Here is an 18,792-nt window from a genome sequence, read left to right as displayed (position 1 = left end):
CGATAGAGGTTTTAAGAGAGTTACAAAGAGGAGGGAGAAAATTATTCTCCTTTGCTTCTGAGGACAGGACAAGAAGCAAGGGACTTAAACTGAAGCAAAAGAGGTTTAGATTAGACATTAGGAAAAACTTCCTAACTGTCAGGGTGGTTAAACATTGGAATAAATTGCCTAGGGAGGTTGTGGAATCTCCATCACTGGAGATATTTAGGAGCAGGTTAGACAGACACCTGTCGGGGATGGTCTAGATGGTGCCTGTCTGGCTGTAAGGGCAGGGAACTTGGCTCAATGACCTCTTGAGGCCCCTTCCAGTTCTTGTGTTCCATGATTCTATGATTATCTTTGCCCCCTCATTAGTCACCCATCTGAAGGCACTTGTGATCAAAGAAAGGCTGACCTAGTGACGAGGCTGCTGAATGGGTAATTAAAAAGATCTTGGGTCTATTCCTTGGCCTCCCTTTGACCTTCAGCCAACCACAGCTCCCCCCGTGCCTTGGTTTCCCCATCAGTAATATGCAGGTAATCATTCTTCCTGGCTTCCCAGGAGAGAGCTGAATTGCACATCAGGAACAGGCAGTGTTGCCTCATGACTAGAACGCTGACTTGGGTTCTAATTTTATCTCTACAACTGAGCTGGGGCAATCACTCCCCCTCATTGGGCTGTTGTCTTCCCCCCACCTGCCCTTTGTCTGTCACACCTATTGAGCTCACAGGCTCTTTGGGTCAGGCCCAGCTACATAACGCAGACAATAATCTGGAACTTGGTGACTCTATCGCACTTCCAGCCATAGATCGCAAAATGTCTTACAAAGGCAAGTCCATATCACTATCCCCATTCTACAGAGAGGAAAACCAAGGCATGGACAAGTTATCTCCCTAAAGTGTCAGATGTAGAGCTAACAGCTCCATCAGCTGCCCCACAGCTCTCCCGGGCTGCAGGGAGTGTTGTAGTCTGGGGGAGCCTGAGCAAGTCAGAGATTTTCAGGCCAGAAGAGACAGCTGGCTCACCAGCAACCCCTGTACTGAGCCCAGTAATGCACCCTTGGCTAAAGCGCATCTCCCACGCCGGCATCTTTCTGGAGCAGCTCTGACATGCCATGCAGGGCTCTGTGAGGAACCAGAACATGTGTTTGGCATGGCAGAGCTCACCTCTCCTCCATGCGTCGGGCACACACGCTTTCTCACACACCCCCATGCTGCACCAGGTAAAACCACAGGCACTGCCTCGTACAAGCAATCGGAGGCCTGGGTTATTTTAAGGCGCTCGTCATTATAAATTAATGTCATGTGCTCCCCAGAGAGGGGATTTAATTCTTAGCAGCTATGTAATTCTTCACACCCTCTCTGGTCTCCAAAGGCGAATCAGTGTGGCACAAACCCAGAGGAACAGGTGACCTCACGCACCCAATTAGGTCCCTAGTCACAGCCTGAGTTTTCCTGCTCTAGTGCAGGGTTTGAGCAGCAGTTATCAAGCCCCAGTTTACAGCTTGGGGAAACTGAGGCACCACACAGGCATAGGACTTGCTCAAGGCCACCCAGAGTCAGCATCAGAGCCGGGATTAGGGCTCAGGGCCCAGAGCACCAGCATCAAACCTTTCAGAGAGTTGTGGGTTCCCCCTCAAAGATTTTTAGATCCCTTGACGGCCACCATCTTTCTGACCACAGGCTGGAAGGCCCTTGTGGGGAGTCGTTCAAGGTAGACCAAAAAGTACTGGACACAGCATGATGCTCCTCTCCCCAGCACAGAGGTAACGCTAGGGGTCACGCTGCCATAAGAGCAGCCTTTGAAAGGGACTCAGGGAGGCTGGATTCTAGCCCCAGCTCTGCCACAGACCTGTTGTGGGACTAGGGGAAAGTTATTTCCCCATGTGTGCCTCAGTTTCCCCTCTTGCTCTTTCCTTCTTCAGTTGGAAGCTCTTTGAGGCAGGGGCTCTCCTGCTGCGTGTATGTGCAGCACCAAGCACCTGCTCTCACCTGGGACGTAAGTGATTCAGATGCTCCCAGTAACTCTTTACACCACACCCAGTTCCCACGTACCACCGCGTTCAGCACCATGGACAGAGCCCAGAGTCTCTTGGGGTGGAGGCTCTCTACGGGACAGGGCAGCCCCTGACAGAGAAGTGAGGTATGGGAGGGACAGGCTGGCAATGGGATGTCCCACCCGCGCGCCCGCCCACCATGAGAAAATAATTAGCGCCATGAAGACTGACCAAGCAAGACTGAGGACAGGTAACAGGAAGTGACAAGGAGCTGGTTATTTCTCCATCAGGCAGGTGGCACTTTACATGAGGAACTGATGTCTACCCAGCCCATGGAGCTAATAGGCCAAGAGCTTGGGATAATGGATTCTAGTGACCAGAGCAGAGAACGGGGAACCAGGACGCCTGGGTTCTAGTCCCAGCCCTCAGCAGGGGAGTGAGGACAACTGTAGAACCCTGGAAGGGGCCTCAAGAGGTTGTCAAGACGAGTCCTCCCAGCAGGACCAACAGCCATCTAGAGCATCCCGCACAGACGTCTGTCTCAGTGGCTCTTATATGTCTCCAAAGATGGAGGTTCTACAACCCCTCTGGGTGATTTATTCTGGTGCTTACCACCTTGAGAGAAAGCTTTTCAGAAGGTCCAGCCTAAACCTCCCTTGCTGCAATTTAAGCCCATTGATTCTTGGCCTGCTCTCAGAGGTTGAGGAGAAAAATGTTCCTCATTCCCTGCAGGAAGGTGAGAGATGGTCACCCTGGCTACCCAACCAGGAGATACTTTCAATGAGAGAGTCAAGTCGGCTGGTCCTCACACTCGGGTGCCTCCCTCTTCACCCTGGGTATCTGACGGGGATGAGGAGTAGCACATTGGCCTGTGGCTAATTTAAGCCAATGCAGTGCTGGGGGCGAGGGCAGGTCGGGGGGTTTAACAGCATTGTGCTGATTGGCTCCAGCAGGCGCTAGAATTAAAAATCACTGCTGAGAACTAGTCTCGGCCCATTTCCATGCTACAGCGGAAGATCAACCCACTCCCTGCGTGCTGAAGGCTTGGACGGCCGCACAGCAGAGATTCAGGTGCTGCCTGGCTGATCAGCAGAGCTCTTTGCAGCCATCCTCTGCCCACAGCCTGTGGTCTAGGGGTGGTGCATATCGGCACCAAGCTTCAGTGCACATAACAAATTTTATTCCGCACATGGATGGAAAAAAATTAGCAGGTGCATTGCTTTGCACCCAGGGCCAGACAGACGTGGGTGGCAAGTGGGAGGGGAACGTGGAGGAGGAGAATGGTGGGTAGCTCTACAGCCTGGCCCTTCTAGGGCAGGGGTCAGCAGCCTTCCAGTGGCGGAGTGCTGACATTTGACCCTTTAACCTCTACACACAGTCCGAGTGCTGGTGATGCATTTTAAAGTCACTAAGGGTACATCTACATCCGCATTCCTCTTTTGAAAGGTATGCAAATGAGGTGAATTGAAAATGCAAATGAGGCATACATTTGCATAGTTGGCACCTCATTTGTGTATTCTGATTTCGAAAGAGCTTCTTTCAAAACAAGAAAGCCAGTGTAGATACCTCTCTTTTGAAAGTAAACCCCATCTTCGAAAGAATCCTTCTTCCCATTAAAAATAAAGGGGAAATTAGAATATGCAAATTGAGGTGCACAATATGCAAATTTATATTGCATTTGCATTTTCAATTTACCTCATTTGCATGCCCCTTTCGAAAGAAGAATGCAGATGTAGACGCACCCTACCAGTCCCACTTACAGCAGAGTCATTAATAAAGGCAGAGGCAGAGCTTTCCCATGAGGTGCTGGTTGGCAGCATTAGCTGGTCTTTCAACTCACAGGTGCCTGGCTTTGAACAAGCCCCCGGCTGCGTGGGGGGTGGGGAGGCACTGAGCTCCCTTGGCACCTGTGCTGCTGGTCGCTGTCCCCGAGCTGGGGCGTAAGTCAGGAGCGAGGGGGAAGACAGTGACTCTGTGTGAAGCATCTGCCTCCATCTCCGATTGCTACACCCTTGGCCCAATAACAGGAGCTTCTTTCCTAATGCTCCCGGCCGTAGCCTTGTGACCCTCATCACCCTGCCCCTAGGGGAGCTGGTTCTGTCCCCCGGGTAACCCTGTTCTGGGGCCTTTGCTCCCCACCTGACCGCAGGAGCACAGGTCAGAGGGGAGCTCCGCGAGAACAGGCTGGGATCCCACAAGAAGGCTTTTCCCCAGCTGGTGGAAGGAGGGTTTGCGGTGAACACCGAATGAGCGCTCAGCCATCCTAAAGCCGCCACAGGCAGCGGCATGGCCACTCCAACCCCAGCAGCTGCTGTTCCATGGGGGTGGCAGCACTTCGGAGGTGGGTCAGGGAGGGCAGGGAGGGTTGCTGCATCCGCTGCTCCCAGCCTTCAAATTGGGACAGGGCCCAACTCAGCCCCCTACCCCAATGGGGCATCGCCCGGCTCAGGCAGGCCAGCAGGGGGCTCTGCGTGCTGGGGACAGAGATGCTGGGGCTGCCGGTCGCACTCAATAACTCAGAGGACAGTCCCGGCGGGGGAGAAAACCAGCATCTCTGTCATACCAGACAGCTCCTCGGCCCAGCAGCCCCCTCCCCAGGGGCATTAAACAAACAGCATGTTATGACCAGCTTCCACTAATTGACACTGGAGTAAAGGCCGGCTGCAGGCGAAGGGGGAGCCAGCTGGGGAGAAACCCAATAACCAGCCCCAAGCAGCCCCCAGGGAGACCTTGCTGGAGAGCTGCCTCTGAACATGTCCCCATCCATTTGGCAGGGATGAGTACAAAGCAGAGCACAATCCCCGGGCCTCGCGCAAACCGCTTGCGCCCCCCGCAGCCGTGAAGCACACGCAAGCACCTGGGGGAGCAAAGGGGAGACCCTTGGACACAGAGAGCCCCATAGCCACCAGGCCTGGTGCACTGGGGTCTGTGCAGCAGAACTGAGCCCCCAGAGGCTTATATGAAATGATGGGGGGCAGCCAGAAATAGCAGGGCCCCATCTAATGGGGCGAGATGTTGCCTGGACATCCCAGACCCAGGTTCATTTCTGATCTGGTTTTCCTCAGAGATAAACTAACTGTTCCCTGCTCAGCACCAGGTTTGGGATTTCTGTACTTCTAAGGTCCACACGTTCCCAGAACCAAACCAGGACAGAGCCTGCCTCTCCACACCTCTGGGCAGCTCTGTGCCTGCCAGCACCTGCCCTGCAGGCAGGAGACCCAGCAGGAAGGATTACAAGACAGAAGAGGTAGGAAGGTGAAGGAAAACAACAGGCCAGAGCCTCAGCTCAGGACACTTGAGTGAATCTGGAGTCACTCCACTTAACTCAATGGATTTAGAGCCAGACCCTCCTCTCAGTGACATCTGGAGCCGCTCTCTTGCCTTTAGGATCTGGCCCTCCCACCCAGTGAGGCCGGTGCACAGTCAGAGCCAGTCCCCTGGCAACGTCGATGGAACCACTCCCAGCGTCACCGAGATCAGAATCTGGCCCCCAAGAAGAGACATGACGCACTCCAGGAAAAATTCTAGTCTAAGTTCCTCCCATGCAACCCGACAGGGGGAACAGGGGCAGAACTGGCCCCAGTGCAGCTCGTGTACAGAATGGAGAGGTACTAGGGGTGGGAAGACATTGGTGGTTTAAAGCCAGCCCTGGGGAACAGCCCCTAGGGGCTAGAACACTGGCCAGAGGCTCAGGAGACCTGAGTTCTAGTCCTGGTTCTGCCAAAGACCTGGGGCAAACCACAGCCCTTCTTGCTGCCTCAGTTTCCCGCTCTAGCTGATCTCTTATTTGTAAGCCCCTTGTGACAGGATCTGTCTGCCACTGGATCTATACCAGGCCCGGTCTAGGGAGGCTTCTTAAGTAACCATGGGGTACATTCCACAGCACGCCGTCCAGCCTGGACTTACTGCTTCCCCGGCGAGACGTTGCTGAGATCTCACTGCCAGACAAGAGCCCTCCGGAGAGGCCGACCCAGCCCCGTCCCTACCAGACACAGCCACACGATGTGAGGGGAGCTGGCCCAGCTCAATCTGAAGGGTACTAGGACAGGCCCCACACTGTTTCAGGGCAGGGCAGTGTACCACATCAGTCACACCCACAGGGCTGGCCCTTAATTAGGGTTCTGGCATGGGACCACAGGAAGCTATTCTATGGGGAAGAAACTCCCCTTCACTGGGAACATTCTCTCTATTTTTTTTCCATCCATGTGTGGAATGAATTTTGTTATGTGCATTGACACACACAGATGTGCACCACCAGTAGAAACAGGCTGCCGGCTGTGGGAGCTCTGCCAATCAGGTGGGCGGCACCTGAATCTCAGCTGGGCAACCGCCCAAGCACTCAGCTTACAGGGAATGATGGCTGGGATTCTGAGTTTCTGCCTGTTTTCAAGCCTCCCCTGACTTTTTCCTTAGCTCCCCAGGCGCCTGGCTTTGTACAGAGCTCCCACAGCAAAGCCAGGGCTGAGACAGGCTGTGAATGGAAGCAGGATCCGCAGAGAAGCACAGATGTGCCGTGGGTGCAACTCCAGAGCAGAGATGGGCAAGAGAACAGCACCCAGGCAGGAGAAGGGAGATGGCTTGGGGTGGGGAGCAGATTGGCTGCCACCTGTGTACTGGGATCGTATCTCCTAAGCCCACCTTCCCCAGCCTGGTTAGCAGCACCCAGACTTAGGGGAGCCATTGGCATTGGTGTGCAAGTCCATCCCGAACAGGGAGCCAGAGCCCTGGGCCCACATGTCCGCTCTGGGGTCACACGGGTGCCAGGGAGAAAACTTCCTCCAAGAACATGATGCAAGGAGCTGCTTAAAACCAGACTCCACCCTGCAGCTCCCCTCTTGCTCCAGCTGCCCTCTGAACAGCCCAGCCAGAGCCCCTCGATCCAGACTCAACCACCCCTGCTATGTCAGCTCCAGGTGCCCAACGCTAAGCTGGATCAATGCCCTTCTGCCTTGCCTTCAGACCCACTGCTATTCCCAACCCAGCAGCCAGCTCTGGTGGAGACCCTCAGCCCTCTCCCCTGCCCCCAGCTCCTCCAATCTTGGGTCACCCGCCCAGCAAAACGTCAGTGCTGGAAAGGCTGTTTTGCCATGAAAAGGCCGGGCCCCGTGGTGCTGTCTTGCAGGAATGTCAGAGGCTCAGCCTTCCCGAACGAAGCCAGATGCCAAGCATAGGTCTAGCGTTCTGCCCCTCCCAATGACACACCAGCCGCCAAGAACGCCTGCCCCCTCCCATGCAAACATCCCCTGGGTCAGGGGACAGATAGGGGTCCAACATTCAGCCACTGCTCCAGCTTCTGAATTTCAGAACGCCACTGCCAGATGCCTCATAGCTAGGGGACTGTTGGCCAACTCATGGCTCCCCACATCACTTGCAGTCACTAGATGTCCTCTGGCATTTTTCACGAGTCAGGGACCCTGACATCCTGGCTAGGTCCCAGCCCAGGGCAATGCGGGGGTGGGTGTTTCATGCACCCTGAAATTCCCTGCATGGAAGAGAGGTGCTGTGCAATGCATCTCGTTCTGCATGGCTGCTGAGCTCCACCCCAGAGTCAGCTGCAATTCAATGTGTGCACGCAGGGGCGGTCTGCGATGCTGCTGGGTGATGTGCATTACAACCTCAGGCCAAATTACATCCTGGTGTAAGGCCATTGCTGTCAATGGAGTGACACCAGGATGGAGTTGGTCCAGCATGGTTATGGATGCGCTGAGTCGAGAGAATCATTAGACAGAACTGCATCAGCTCAGCTCTCCTTCTGCCTTGCACAACAAAGGTTCCAGAGCTCTGCAGCCCCCCAGCCAGGGACGCAATGAGCTGTCTGGGCCCTGCAGAGCCGATGCCAGCAGAGCTGTGCCAGGCCCACCAGCTCCCAGCTGCTCTGTGACCCTTTGTGGGTCGCCCAGATGCCATTTCAGGAGAGTTCATAGTTCCGCGGAGGAATCAAAGAGACAGGGAAGGAGACACAGCCCCATGCCTCACTGTACAGACGCAGCAGCATGGAGAGTGGGACAGAAAAGATTGGCTGTTACGGATCCCGCTGCCTCTCCAGACAGACATACAGCCCCTTCCAGGCTGAGCAGCCCATGCAAAGCCCTGGCTAACGGCTGCAAGGCCCACACCTTATCCGAGTCTGTCTGTTATGCAACGACCGCCTCTACGAAAAACCCACATCTGGCCATTGTGCCAAAGCCATCGCCATCCAGGCTCCACCGCCGGGAGCTCTGCTTCCATTCTGCAGTTCACAGGGTCCCGATCCTGCCCCCCAGCCCCGAACCTGCTGGGACTGGCTTCCCATCAAGCCGAGACAGGCATTCTGCAGCGACACCCACCCTCCCCTCCCCGATCCAGACACCTTTCCACACCCTGGGGCTTGTGACGGAGGAGATGCTGGTTTCCACCCCACACCAGCCCCCCTCAAAATCAAACAGAGTGGGGATCAAACCCCCCAGTGCAATCGCCATATGCAGCCACCGAAATCTCCGTATGTGCCTCCTGCTGTACATCTCTTGTCTCTCTCACACACACACACACACACACACACACACGGCTGCCGCTCACCCTGCTTAATATGCTGCTCAGGTTGGCAGCTGGAATCTACAGCTGCCAGCAGAGGAATAAAACCCACCCACCCATCCTCCCTTTTCTCCCCCAACCCTCGTCCACTGCGAAAGATCAGGCGCCTTCTGCTCTACCTCATCTCCAAAGAAGGTCGAATGCAGAAAGGACAGGACCCAGAGCAGTCCCATGTAGCCCGCATCCTGCAGCCGCCCGCTGCTGTATCTGTCTCTTTCTGTCTCCTCCTGAAGGGCTGGGTCCTTGGAGTGGAATTTTTTTACAAGTGTTGGGCTCCCAGCCCTAGGTGGCAGTAGATCCCGTTTGGCACCAGCTCTGACACCTAATGCAATAGCAAAAAATTGAAGCATTCAAGGTTAGCTGCAAAGAAGCATGAGCCTGGGAAAAGAGGGGAGTGGGGGAGAAGCAGGCAATGAATACACAGGACCCAAAGAAACATGGGCCGTGCTGGCAGGGTCCTGGTGGGGCAGAGGGCAGATTGCTTCTGAAATAACCAGGTTAGGAACACACACAAATCTCATTTCAAACCAAGTGATGACAGGGATCCACGCGGCCTGTGTTGGAGGCCAGGGAGAAGAGAAGAGATCAGTTTAGTTCGCAGCCAGGGAGATTTTGGTAGGATCTTAGGAAAACTTCCTGACCATAATGCTAGTTACACGCTGGGAAAGGCTGTGCAACCCATCGCTGGAAGGTTTGGAGTGCAGGTGAGACAACCACTGGTGGCGAGATGGTTTAGGTTCAGGTAATGCTGTTGCAGCACAGGGGGTTGGACTTTCAGGGGGCAGCAACCTTTCCCAGGCGGAGGGCCGAAATTTGACCTCTATGTATAGTCCCTAGTAGCACTACTTACAACAGCATCCCAAATACACGCAGAGGCAGAGCTTTACCGCTGAGGTGGTGGTTGGTGGCATTAGCTGGCTTTTGTTAATCCACAGGGGGCCTGGCTTTGAGCAAGCTCCTGGCTGCACGGGGGGCAAGAGACAGGACTGAGCTCCCAATTTGTGCGCCAGTGAAAATTGGCTCATGCCAGGGGTCACCGATCCCTGATGTAGATGAACTCTTGAGGCCTCTTCCAGGCCAACAGCCCTATTATTCCATTGCATAAACTGCGGGGATGTGGGGGGGGGGAAATCTTCCCCAGAGTTCCCAAGATGGTTAAAACTAAGAGAACTTTAATTATGGAATTAGGTGCTTCACCATTTATTGCACTTTCAGTAATAATTCCTGAGCCGCCTAGCCGCGGCTGGAGGTGCTGTGACATGCCGTGAACTATCTCAGCTGTGTTGTGTGAACGGGAGGTCAAGAGGCGGCTTATAAAAAAAAAGCCCTTTCTGACCCTGAGCCCAGAAGCAAACCCTCCCGCTCTTCCGAACAGTCCCTGGCCTTCTCAGAGTCTCCTTTAGGGCCTGATCTTCCAATCTTGCCACATGTGATGGGATCCCCAGCCTCTGCAAGACCCAGCTCTTCCTAATGAATTTCACTCCCTGGGGCAGGGGTGTGGCATGGCCCACCACCTTTAAAGGGCACAACTGTCTCTGCTTATTTCTCATCAGTTACACTTCCTCCTTCTCAGGCGCTCACTCCGAGTAACTGTCCTTAGCTTTCTGGCATCTTTTATCCCTAGAGCTCAAAGTCCCATTTCACAGATGGGAAAACTGAGGCAAGGACCAGGGAAGAGACTTGCCCAGAATGACCCAGTGATAGGCAAAACCCAGAGCCCAGGAGTCCTGACCCCAGTGCCAGCTCCCTTCTCCTCACTAGACCACAGGCCCCTGCCAGAGGTAGATGTAGAACCCAGGAGTCCTGCAGCTGGGCACCCAGCCCTGCCACTACCCACCCTGTCAGGGTGATTGCCCTTCTTTTAGTCCATTCTGTCCTTGTGTCTCTTCCATCCCAAGGCCCTGCCGTTTAAAAGCCCAGCCCCAAGGGAGAACAGGTGCTCTTCAAGCTATAAAGCCAACAGCTTCAGGAGCCTCCAGTATTTGGGCTGGAAGGGGATAGAATTCTTCCTGCTCCTCTGCCAAGCTTGTACCCTGGAGCACAGAGCTCTCAGTGGCATAGAGGAGGATCTAGGTTAAAACTCCAGCCCTCTCCCCCCACGGCCACACCTCTCCTGCACAGCCAGCACAGCGGTGACCCAAACGACCTCCCAACCTGTGTGATCCTCTCCTGCTCCCCTCCCCTCCTGTCCTGGCTGACTCTGTTCTAGTCTCTGTCCTGGTCTTGGCTGCTGCAAACCAGCCTAAGCCATCAACATACCTGCACCTGGCAAGCTGCTCCCCACTTGGGTATTTACAGCAAAATAAAGCAGCACATCGGAGAGAGGTTACTGGGAACTTCCTGGCGTCCTCACTGCTGGGAGGAGAAAGGCTGAGAAAGGACCATCTGATTCCAGGAGAGGCTGATGAGCCACCTCTAACAGCCTGGAAGCAAACTTGCAGGTAACAGGGAGTGTGGGTTGGATCATCCGTCTTAGTTTTCTCATGTCTGCCGTGGGCTGTCACCAGTGTTTCCTCTAATTTTTTCCATCCTAGGGCAGAATGAATTTTGTTCTGTGCCCCAAGGTGTGTGTGGATGTGCACCACCCATAGAAATGCAGGCTGCCAGATGTGAGTGCTCTGTGAAGCAGCTGGGTGGCACCCGAATTTCTCCTGGGCAGCTGCCTACACACTTGGCTTACTGTGAACGCTGGTCATCAGTGAGCCAGGGCTGAAGCAGTCCCTTGAGTGCTGGTATCATTTGCTAAGGGGCAATAGGGGCAGTTGAACCACCCCTGTACCTTTCACACCTCGGGGTGCTCCACACACACACCTTTTGCTGTGGTTGCAGGGATGGAGGATAGGCGCAACTAGCCAAAGATGGAAGGAAAGGGAGCAATGTTCTCTCTAGTTTTTGACCCCCATCTGTGGGTGGAATAAATTTTGTTTTGTGCACCAAGGCATGTATGGATGTGCACCACCCATAGACACACACCCTGCTGGCTGTGGACTCTCTGCTAATCAGCTGGACAGCAGCCGAATATCTCTTGGGCATCCACCCCAGCCCTCAGCTTACAGAGACTGCTGGACTTTGCTACATCCTCAACAGGGGCAAACCGGGGTCACTCCCATTGCCTTCCAAATTAAGCTGACAACCCCAGCGGAGGAGCTGGCCTGTTTGATGGAAGAAGAAGGAAATCCTGCGACAGCTCTTGGTTTTCATGAAGCTCCAGCACTTGGGACCACTTACCGGGAGCGAAAATTAACGATGAAGAGAGGATAGGAGAGAAGTCAAAGAAATCCTGGCTGGTGCAGGGAAAGTGAACGAAGGAGTGTTAGTTAACCCTTCATGTGACAGAGGACCCAGAGCTCACCCAATCAAATGAACAAGGGGCAGGTTTAAAACACACTTGAAAGCGGTACGTCCTTCGCACAGCGCAGGGGCTCCCTGCAGAACTCCTCGCCAGAGGAAGTTGGGAAGACCAGGATTTTCACAGCACTCCAAAACCAGCCAGATCCATTCACGGAGGTGAAGTCCACCAATGGCGATTAGCTTGAGTGGGTAGGAATAGTGTCTGGAGCCTGTCAGAAGCTGGGAATGGGCAAAAGGGGACAGATTAACACCAGCCCCTTCCCCAGCCCCATCCCATGACTGGGGCTGCCGAGGTGCCAGTACTCAGTACTGGCAAGTATTGGCACAAAAAACCCCACTGGTCCTAATCAGGCTCGTGACCCTTTGGGGTTAGCGAGCGTGGACGGGTTCTGGTTCGTAATCAGTGACAATTTTCTGAAGCTCGTTGGGGGCCCCCCTCACAACCCCATAAAGGGCTTGGTTTCCAGAAGGACAAAGTTAGACACATCCCAAAAACAAAGCCCAAGGCTCTTTTAAAGGTGTCACTGGTTGCCCGCCCCCAGACTAGCAAGGAGAGCTGGGAAGGGCTGGGAGTGGTCAGACGGGAATCTGGCGCTGCTGCTGGTGGTGTTTTGTGTTCTTCACTGCAGCCGGGTGGGCACGAGTGTATGTATACAAAGCAGGGGGCAGTTGAGTTCCTGCCTCCCTTTGCTTTTGTGGCTGGCTGTGACCTGCCCCTGGATCTGCAGCCACAGTTCATCTCCCTTTCTGGGGTTTCATCCATGACCAGGACAGTTTCTCCTCTGTCCCAGCCCAGCCCTGGGAGCCATCCGGCTGACCAATGCAGCTCCAGCCAGGGTTCCTGGGGATGGATAGCCTCGAACAGAGGCCCAACAGGCTCTGACCCCATTAATCTCCTCTGCATCCCAGCGCCAGGGGCTGAGCATGCAGGCCTCGGGCTTCCCTTTTCAGCCCTTCATGTCGCTGCTGGCACCTACAGAACCCCGCTTTCCCAGTCCTGGGCTCCCCTGCACGCAGCTCTCCTGGTGCCCCTCACTCCTGACCCACAACCCCCCTGCTGTCCCACCTTGTGACACTTGCTGCCCCCTGAAGCAGGCAGCCAGCGCATACCCCCCTGCTCAGAAACCCAAGCACAGACCTTCGCCCAGCAGAGACTCTGCTGGCTCCTTCCTCCTCAGCAGGTCTGAGCAGCGCCTTCTGAGGCTGGAGAAGCCTGATCCTGCCAGGCAGAGTGGCTGCTTACCAGGATCTCTGCAGTGCTGGAGCCCTCTGGGTTATCGCAAGGAGAGCCAACCCACAGGGTGTACCTGGCGTGGATGATCCATGCCTAAGAGCAAGGATCCTGCACAGCCACAGGGAGGCAAGTCCCTGCCTCAAAGAGCTCACAGGTGAAACAAACCAGACAGGCCAAAGGGCAGGAGAGGAAACAGTCAACCTGTGGAACTCCTCGCTGGGGGATCATGTGAAGAGCAGAACTTCAACAGGGTTCAAAGAAGAACTGGATACATTCATGGAGGTGAGGTCCATCAGTGGCTGTTGGCCAGGCTGGGTAGGAATGGCGTCCCCTAGCTCTGCTTACCAGAGGCTGGAAATAGATGTCAGGACAGGGATTGCTTTGGTGTTTCCCTTTTCTGATCACTCCCTCTAGAGCACCTGCCAGTGGCCAATGTCACGTAAGACAGGACATTGGGCTAGATGGACCTTTGGTCTGAGCCAGTCTGGCTCTTATGTGGCACAGAGCAGGGAAGCAACTTCCCCAAGGCCACTGAGCCAGGAACAGAAGCAGATCCCTCAAAGATCAAGTTCCTGCCTCAATCCCAACCCTGATCTTCATCCCTAACCCTCTCCAGCCCTGCTAACTGTCCCTCCATCCCCAGTCATGGTATTTCTAAGGCCCCTACAGGGCTCATCTCTAATCCAGGTGGTCCTAGCCTGCTTCCCCGCACTCCCTAATGGCTCCGTACCAGGTCTACTCTGCAAGACTGTTCATGTCTTTCTCCATCCACAGGCCGCCAAGGAGATGGAAGCCATCGTGAGCCTGCTGAGTGGCACCAGCGTACACGCCCCCAGCCTGTGTCGGGCCGGCCTGGCCGTGGTCTTCACGCTGCGGCTGGGCGCCTTGGTGGTCGGAAGCAGGACCCTGTGGTGGGATGAGGTGGGGGACCTGGCCTGCAATGCCAGCGCCGAGAGCTGCCGCCGCGCCTGCTTTGATGCCGCCTTTCCTGTCTCACCCTTCAGCCTGTTTGCCCTGCAGCTGGCAGCGATCTCCAGCCACGCTCTGGCCTGCTCCTGGCACTTCCAGGCTGGTTGGCTGCAGCCCAAGCTCCAGGGCGAGCGACTGCAGCTCTGGCTGCACTTGGGAAGCCTCTTGGCCAAAGCTGTCCTGGAAGGCCTCTTCCTGGGGACGTTCCATGCTCTCTACAGCCACTTCCCCAGGCTGGTGCAATGCCCTTCCTCCCCCTGCCCACCAGCTGTGACCTGCGCCATCCGGCACGCTGGGGAGAAGGATGCCTTCAACCACATCATGGCCAGCTCCTCCTGGGCTGGTTTCCTGCTCAGTCTGCTGGGGATGCAGCATGCAGCTGCTCAGATCTGTCAAGAGGCTTCTGGGAAAGCTCGATGCAAAGGCACAGCTCAGACATCGTGTGTGTGACTGGCTAGTGTTGCAGGGATACCACCAGCTGGGACTGAGCCCTGGACATTCAGTGAGAACAAGGAGGAGCCATTACTGGTTGAGCTCAAGGAGTAACTCCTCCTGCTGACAGCGCTAGTAGGCTATTATCCACTCAAATGCTCCTGCGGCTAGCAGGGGAAAAAGACACGTTCGGCAGTAGGCTGAGTTGCATTTTCACCCCCAAGGGAGATGGAGGGTGGTGGTTGAGGGGGTGTATATGAGAGTCCAGGACATGGACTTTGTCATTGCACCAGGAGAATGAAAATTAACGTGCCTCCAAAGCAACCCCCAGCCGAAGAGCAGATTCTTATGTTAAAAAGGCTGGCTGCTCTTTGGGACAACACCAATGTCCCTGCTAATCATTTCAATCAATGTGCAGAATAATTTTATGTGCACTGAGGCAGGTGTGGGTGTGCACCACCCATAGAAACACAAACCAGCTGCAGGCACTCTGCTTTTCCGTTGGGTGGCCCCTGAATCTCTCCTGCACAAGCACCCAAGCACTCAGCTTCCAGGGAATGCTGGACTAGGACTGTTGATTTGTGCTTTGTACAGCACCTAGCACAATGGGGCCCAGCCCCCTGCCAAAAGCCTCTGGGTGCTACTGTGATACAATTAGATAAAAGGAATTTAACAAGTAACATTTGCTATAAGTGCAGAGCAGATATTCTACTCTCCCTGAAGGAAGCGGTAAAGACCTGGGGTTAAAGACTTTTACGGGAGAAGACAAAAGTTCTAGCTGTTACCCTACTCCCATGGCAGCATGGCCTCAGTCAGTATTTACTGCTCACCACCACAGGCATGGAATTATTAGCCTCATCTTACAGAATGGAGATGCAATGATATGACTAAGCTCACCCAAGAAACCTGTGTCAGAGCCCGAAAGTCCCATGCTGACCCCTAAACCCCACACCCAGCCTTCTTCCCCAGAGAATCACTCTGCACTGGTGGGAAGTGGTCAAAGAGCGGTGCTTCTGATTTCCACTCTTCATCTCAGGAAAGATTAAAAGCTCTGACCCAGCATCCAAACACAAGCTGCTGCTGTTTTGGGGGAGGGAGGGTTTTTGCAATCCAAACGTTCTCCGATCACTGGTCCAACAGAAAGTGTTTGATGACCAGGAATTACGCAAAACTGGCCAGGTTGTATGAATGTACTCTATATGTACACACCATATGCCTGGCAAGACCATAGGGCCGGGCCGGGCCCAGCCCAGCCCAGCCCGGCCTCTCTTAGTTATAGTATAGTATATATAAAGTATCTTCACACAACCTAAGCTAGCAGATGCTGATACTCTCATGTGAGTCCTCTAGCTTTGTCACAGCTGCGGGTTCTCTGCCACAGGCCCCGCTTGCTTCCTGGCTTGTTGCAAGGAGGCCATAGACAGCCAAATGCCAGTAGCCTCTGCAGCCGCATGAAGGAACCAGCAGACCCTGCTCCCACCTGCCGAGTCCGTCGGGCAGACAGGCTCAGGTGCATGGACAGCTGGGAGTGTCCACATCAGTGCACACAAGGGAGTTGCCAACAGTGTTCCCTCTAAGCTGAATGCTTGGGCCATTGCCCAGGAGACATTAGGGGTCACCCAGCTGATTAGCAGAGGGCCCGCAGCCAGCAGTGTGTGTTTCTTCTGGTGGTGCACAGCCGCACAGGCTTTGGTGCACACAGCAAGATTTATTCTACCCATGGGTGTTAAAAAACAGAGGGAGCCCTGATTGCCACCTGTTCAACTGCAGCCAAAGTCCTTTTTCACAGACCCAGCCCAGCTGAGTGACTCACCATCATCCACAGGCAGGGCAGGGCAGGGCAGGGCGACGCTTTGTGTGCTGATGGGCCAGCAGCAGCACGAGCCAGTCACACAGGCGAGTAGGTGCAGCACACAGACACGCAGCAGGGGATCCGAGTCTTTTCCTGGCTCTACCACTGACTAGGAGTCCCATCGTGCCTTGGTTTTCCCACCTTCAGCAGGGGGAAAGGGCCAGCGAGGGGTGGAGGAGGACGCAGGGAACAGCGGGAGAGGAGTAAGCAGGAGGCATGGGCGCTGTGGGACAGCCAGAGCAGAACCATCCCCAGGAGAGAGAGATTCTGTTTAAGTCTAAATCAAAAGGCAGCAGCAGGCTCTGCTCTCCCCTGCCTGGCTGCTTAGGGATGCAGCGTATCAGTCGCTCAGCACAGCCACCCCCACCATGCGGCCAGGCAGAAAGTTTATTCTGCACGCAGGTGGAAAAAATGAGAGGAAACTGGCCGGGGGGGAGGAGGGGGAGGCTGACCCCTCTCCCGTCCGTCCCTCCCTCCAGTGCCCTGGGCATGATGTCTACCATGGAGGTGCGGGAGGAGGTGAAGGCCACCGAAGCAAACAATATCACCAGGGTAAGCTGGAAACGCCTCCCAGCCCGGGGCGGAGAAGGGGGCAGCCGGAGCCCCCGCGTCCCTCGCTCACCAGAGTCGTCATTCGCCCCCTTTTTCGTTCCCCCCTTCCCCTGACCACCTGCCTTCCCGCTTCCTCCCCTCCCCCCCCGGCTCCCCCTCTGCCTCCTCCTTCCCCCCAGGCCGCCTGGCTCCCCCACTTCCTTCCCTCTTCCCCGCCTCCCCTCCTCGACACGCCGCTGCCCCCCGCCCCCAGGTGACCTCAGCGCCCATCACGGCCCGGGCGGAGCGGATGAATGGGCCGGCGGGATGGGGGCGGGGGGGGGCGGTTGCCATGGCGCCCCATGCGGGATGCGCCCGCATCACAGCGGGCCCCAGCAGCGCCGGGGAGCGGCCGTCAATCACCCCCTGCCTCGGGCCCGGCGCCAGGCCGCAGCCACCTCCTCCTCCCCCGGGCGGCAGCAGCTGGGCCCGCCCCTGCCCGCGCCGCCCGCATCCTCCTGAGAGCAGCCGCCGGCCTCGTCGGGCTCCAGCGCGTGGAGCACCCGCAGCGCGTCCCGCGGGCACAGCAGCTCTGAGGGGCGGGGCCTGTCACCGCCCAGCCCCGCCCCCGGCCTGCGTTCCGGACCACCAGCCACCACCCACTCCTCTTTGCAGCGCCCGCCGCCGGCCACGCCCCCTCGCGGCGGCCCCCCCGTCAGGGACCACGCCCCCTCATCTGCATCCCTCCGGCTCCGTCGGCGCTCCCCCACCTGTCTCCTCCCTTTTGTGCGTCAGCGCCCCTTCCAGCAGGCCACGCCCCTTATCTACGTCCTGCCTCTACGTAAGCGTCCCTTCCAGCAGGCCACGCCCCTTATCTACGTCCTGCCTCTACGTCAGCGTCCCTTCCAGCAGGCCACGCCCCTTATCTACGTCCCTCCCGCTCCCTCAATCCTCTCCAATACGCCACGTCCCTCTCCCCGTCCCGTGCGGCCCTTCAGGCACCACGCCAATAGGCCCCGCCCACTACCTTAGGCCGCACCCCTTTCCCGTCCTAGCCCGTCGCTCTCCCTGCCACACATAGGCCACGCCCTTATCAAACCCAGGCTCCACCCCTTGCCTCAAGCCCCTCCCCTCCTGCCGCCCCCCCGCCACAGCCCCCAGCTCTGCCCATGAAGTGGTAGCACTGGGGAGGTGCCTTGCCTGCTGTGCCCCCAGCAAGGCTGTAATTGCTACATGGGAGCCCCCCCCCCATGCCCTACAGGGCCCAGTCGCCTCAGACCTGCTACCCATCATCCTAGCACTGGGCCTGATGTCTGACTGGGGTTGTAGCGCTATCTGCGGGGCGAGGCAGGGCTTCCCCATTTCCCCAGCCTCCCCCGCCCTTCTCCTGGCCTGGGGGCACAGCGCCGTCCAACCTCAGACACCAAGCACATCCCGTCCTGCTGCAGTCATGCCCCACACCAGAACCCACCAGACAAACACACAGGGGTGGCGCTCGAGGTTTTAACTGGCAAACATCAGTCAGGCAGACGGTTCCTGGAGCTCATGTAGCAATATTCCTTCTGGCATCCACAAGTTGTCCAGAGGAGAGGAAGTTTCAACCCTGGGGAGAGCTGCAGGGTGTAGAACAAAACAGAACAGCAGAAATGTAGCACTTGAAAAACTAACAAAATGATTGATTCTGTGATGAACTTTCATGGGACAGACCTGCTTGAGGATCCAGTTCTGCAGAATATTGCAGGAAGTGGTGTGACAGGAGCAAAACACCCCAGGCCTAGAGCATCACTGAGCATCTTCCAGGATCCTGCAGAGCCATCTTCCAGCCTCTTGGCTGGATTAGCAGAGCTGTCCCTGTCTCTGGCAGCCCTGTGGGATGC

General features: G+C 56.1%; 2 protein-coding genes across 2 annotated transcripts in view; one reads left to right on the top strand and one right to left on the bottom strand.

Moving 5' to 3' along the window:
• APC2 (APC regulator of Wnt signaling pathway 2) overlaps positions 1-12,056 on the bottom strand; it is a 44,113-nt gene extending 32,057 nt beyond the window's left edge. Inside the window, exons 1-2 of the mRNA XM_074978262.1 lie at positions 11,899-12,056; positions 8,666-8,868 (exon numbers count right to left, since the gene is read on the bottom strand). Of these exons, the coding sequence (XP_074834363.1) occupies positions 8,666-8,719 (54 nt within the window). The 5' untranslated portion in view covers positions 8,720-8,868; positions 11,899-12,056. The remainder of the gene's footprint in view (positions 1-8,665; positions 8,869-11,898) is intronic.
• On the top strand, positions 10,917-15,632 carry LOC142002278 (gap junction beta-4 protein-like). The gene is made up of 2 exons (XM_074978263.1): positions 10,917-10,987; positions 13,906-15,632. The coding sequence occupies exon 2, from the start codon at positions 13,918-13,920 to the stop codon at positions 14,548-14,550; it is 633 nt and encodes a 210-aa protein (XP_074834364.1). The 5' UTR covers positions 10,917-10,987; positions 13,906-13,917; the 3' UTR covers positions 14,551-15,632.
• The last annotated feature ends 3,160 nt before the right edge of the window (positions 15,633-18,792 follow it).

Source organism: Carettochelys insculpta, chromosome 27, assembly GCF_033958435.1.
Source record: "Carettochelys insculpta isolate YL-2023 chromosome 27, ASM3395843v1, whole genome shotgun sequence".
NCBI classification, from domain to species: domain Eukaryota; kingdom Metazoa; phylum Chordata; order Testudines; family Carettochelyidae; genus Carettochelys; species Carettochelys insculpta.
Note: the sequence above shows the minus strand (reverse complement) of the source record. Positions and strands in the feature narration are given on the sequence as shown.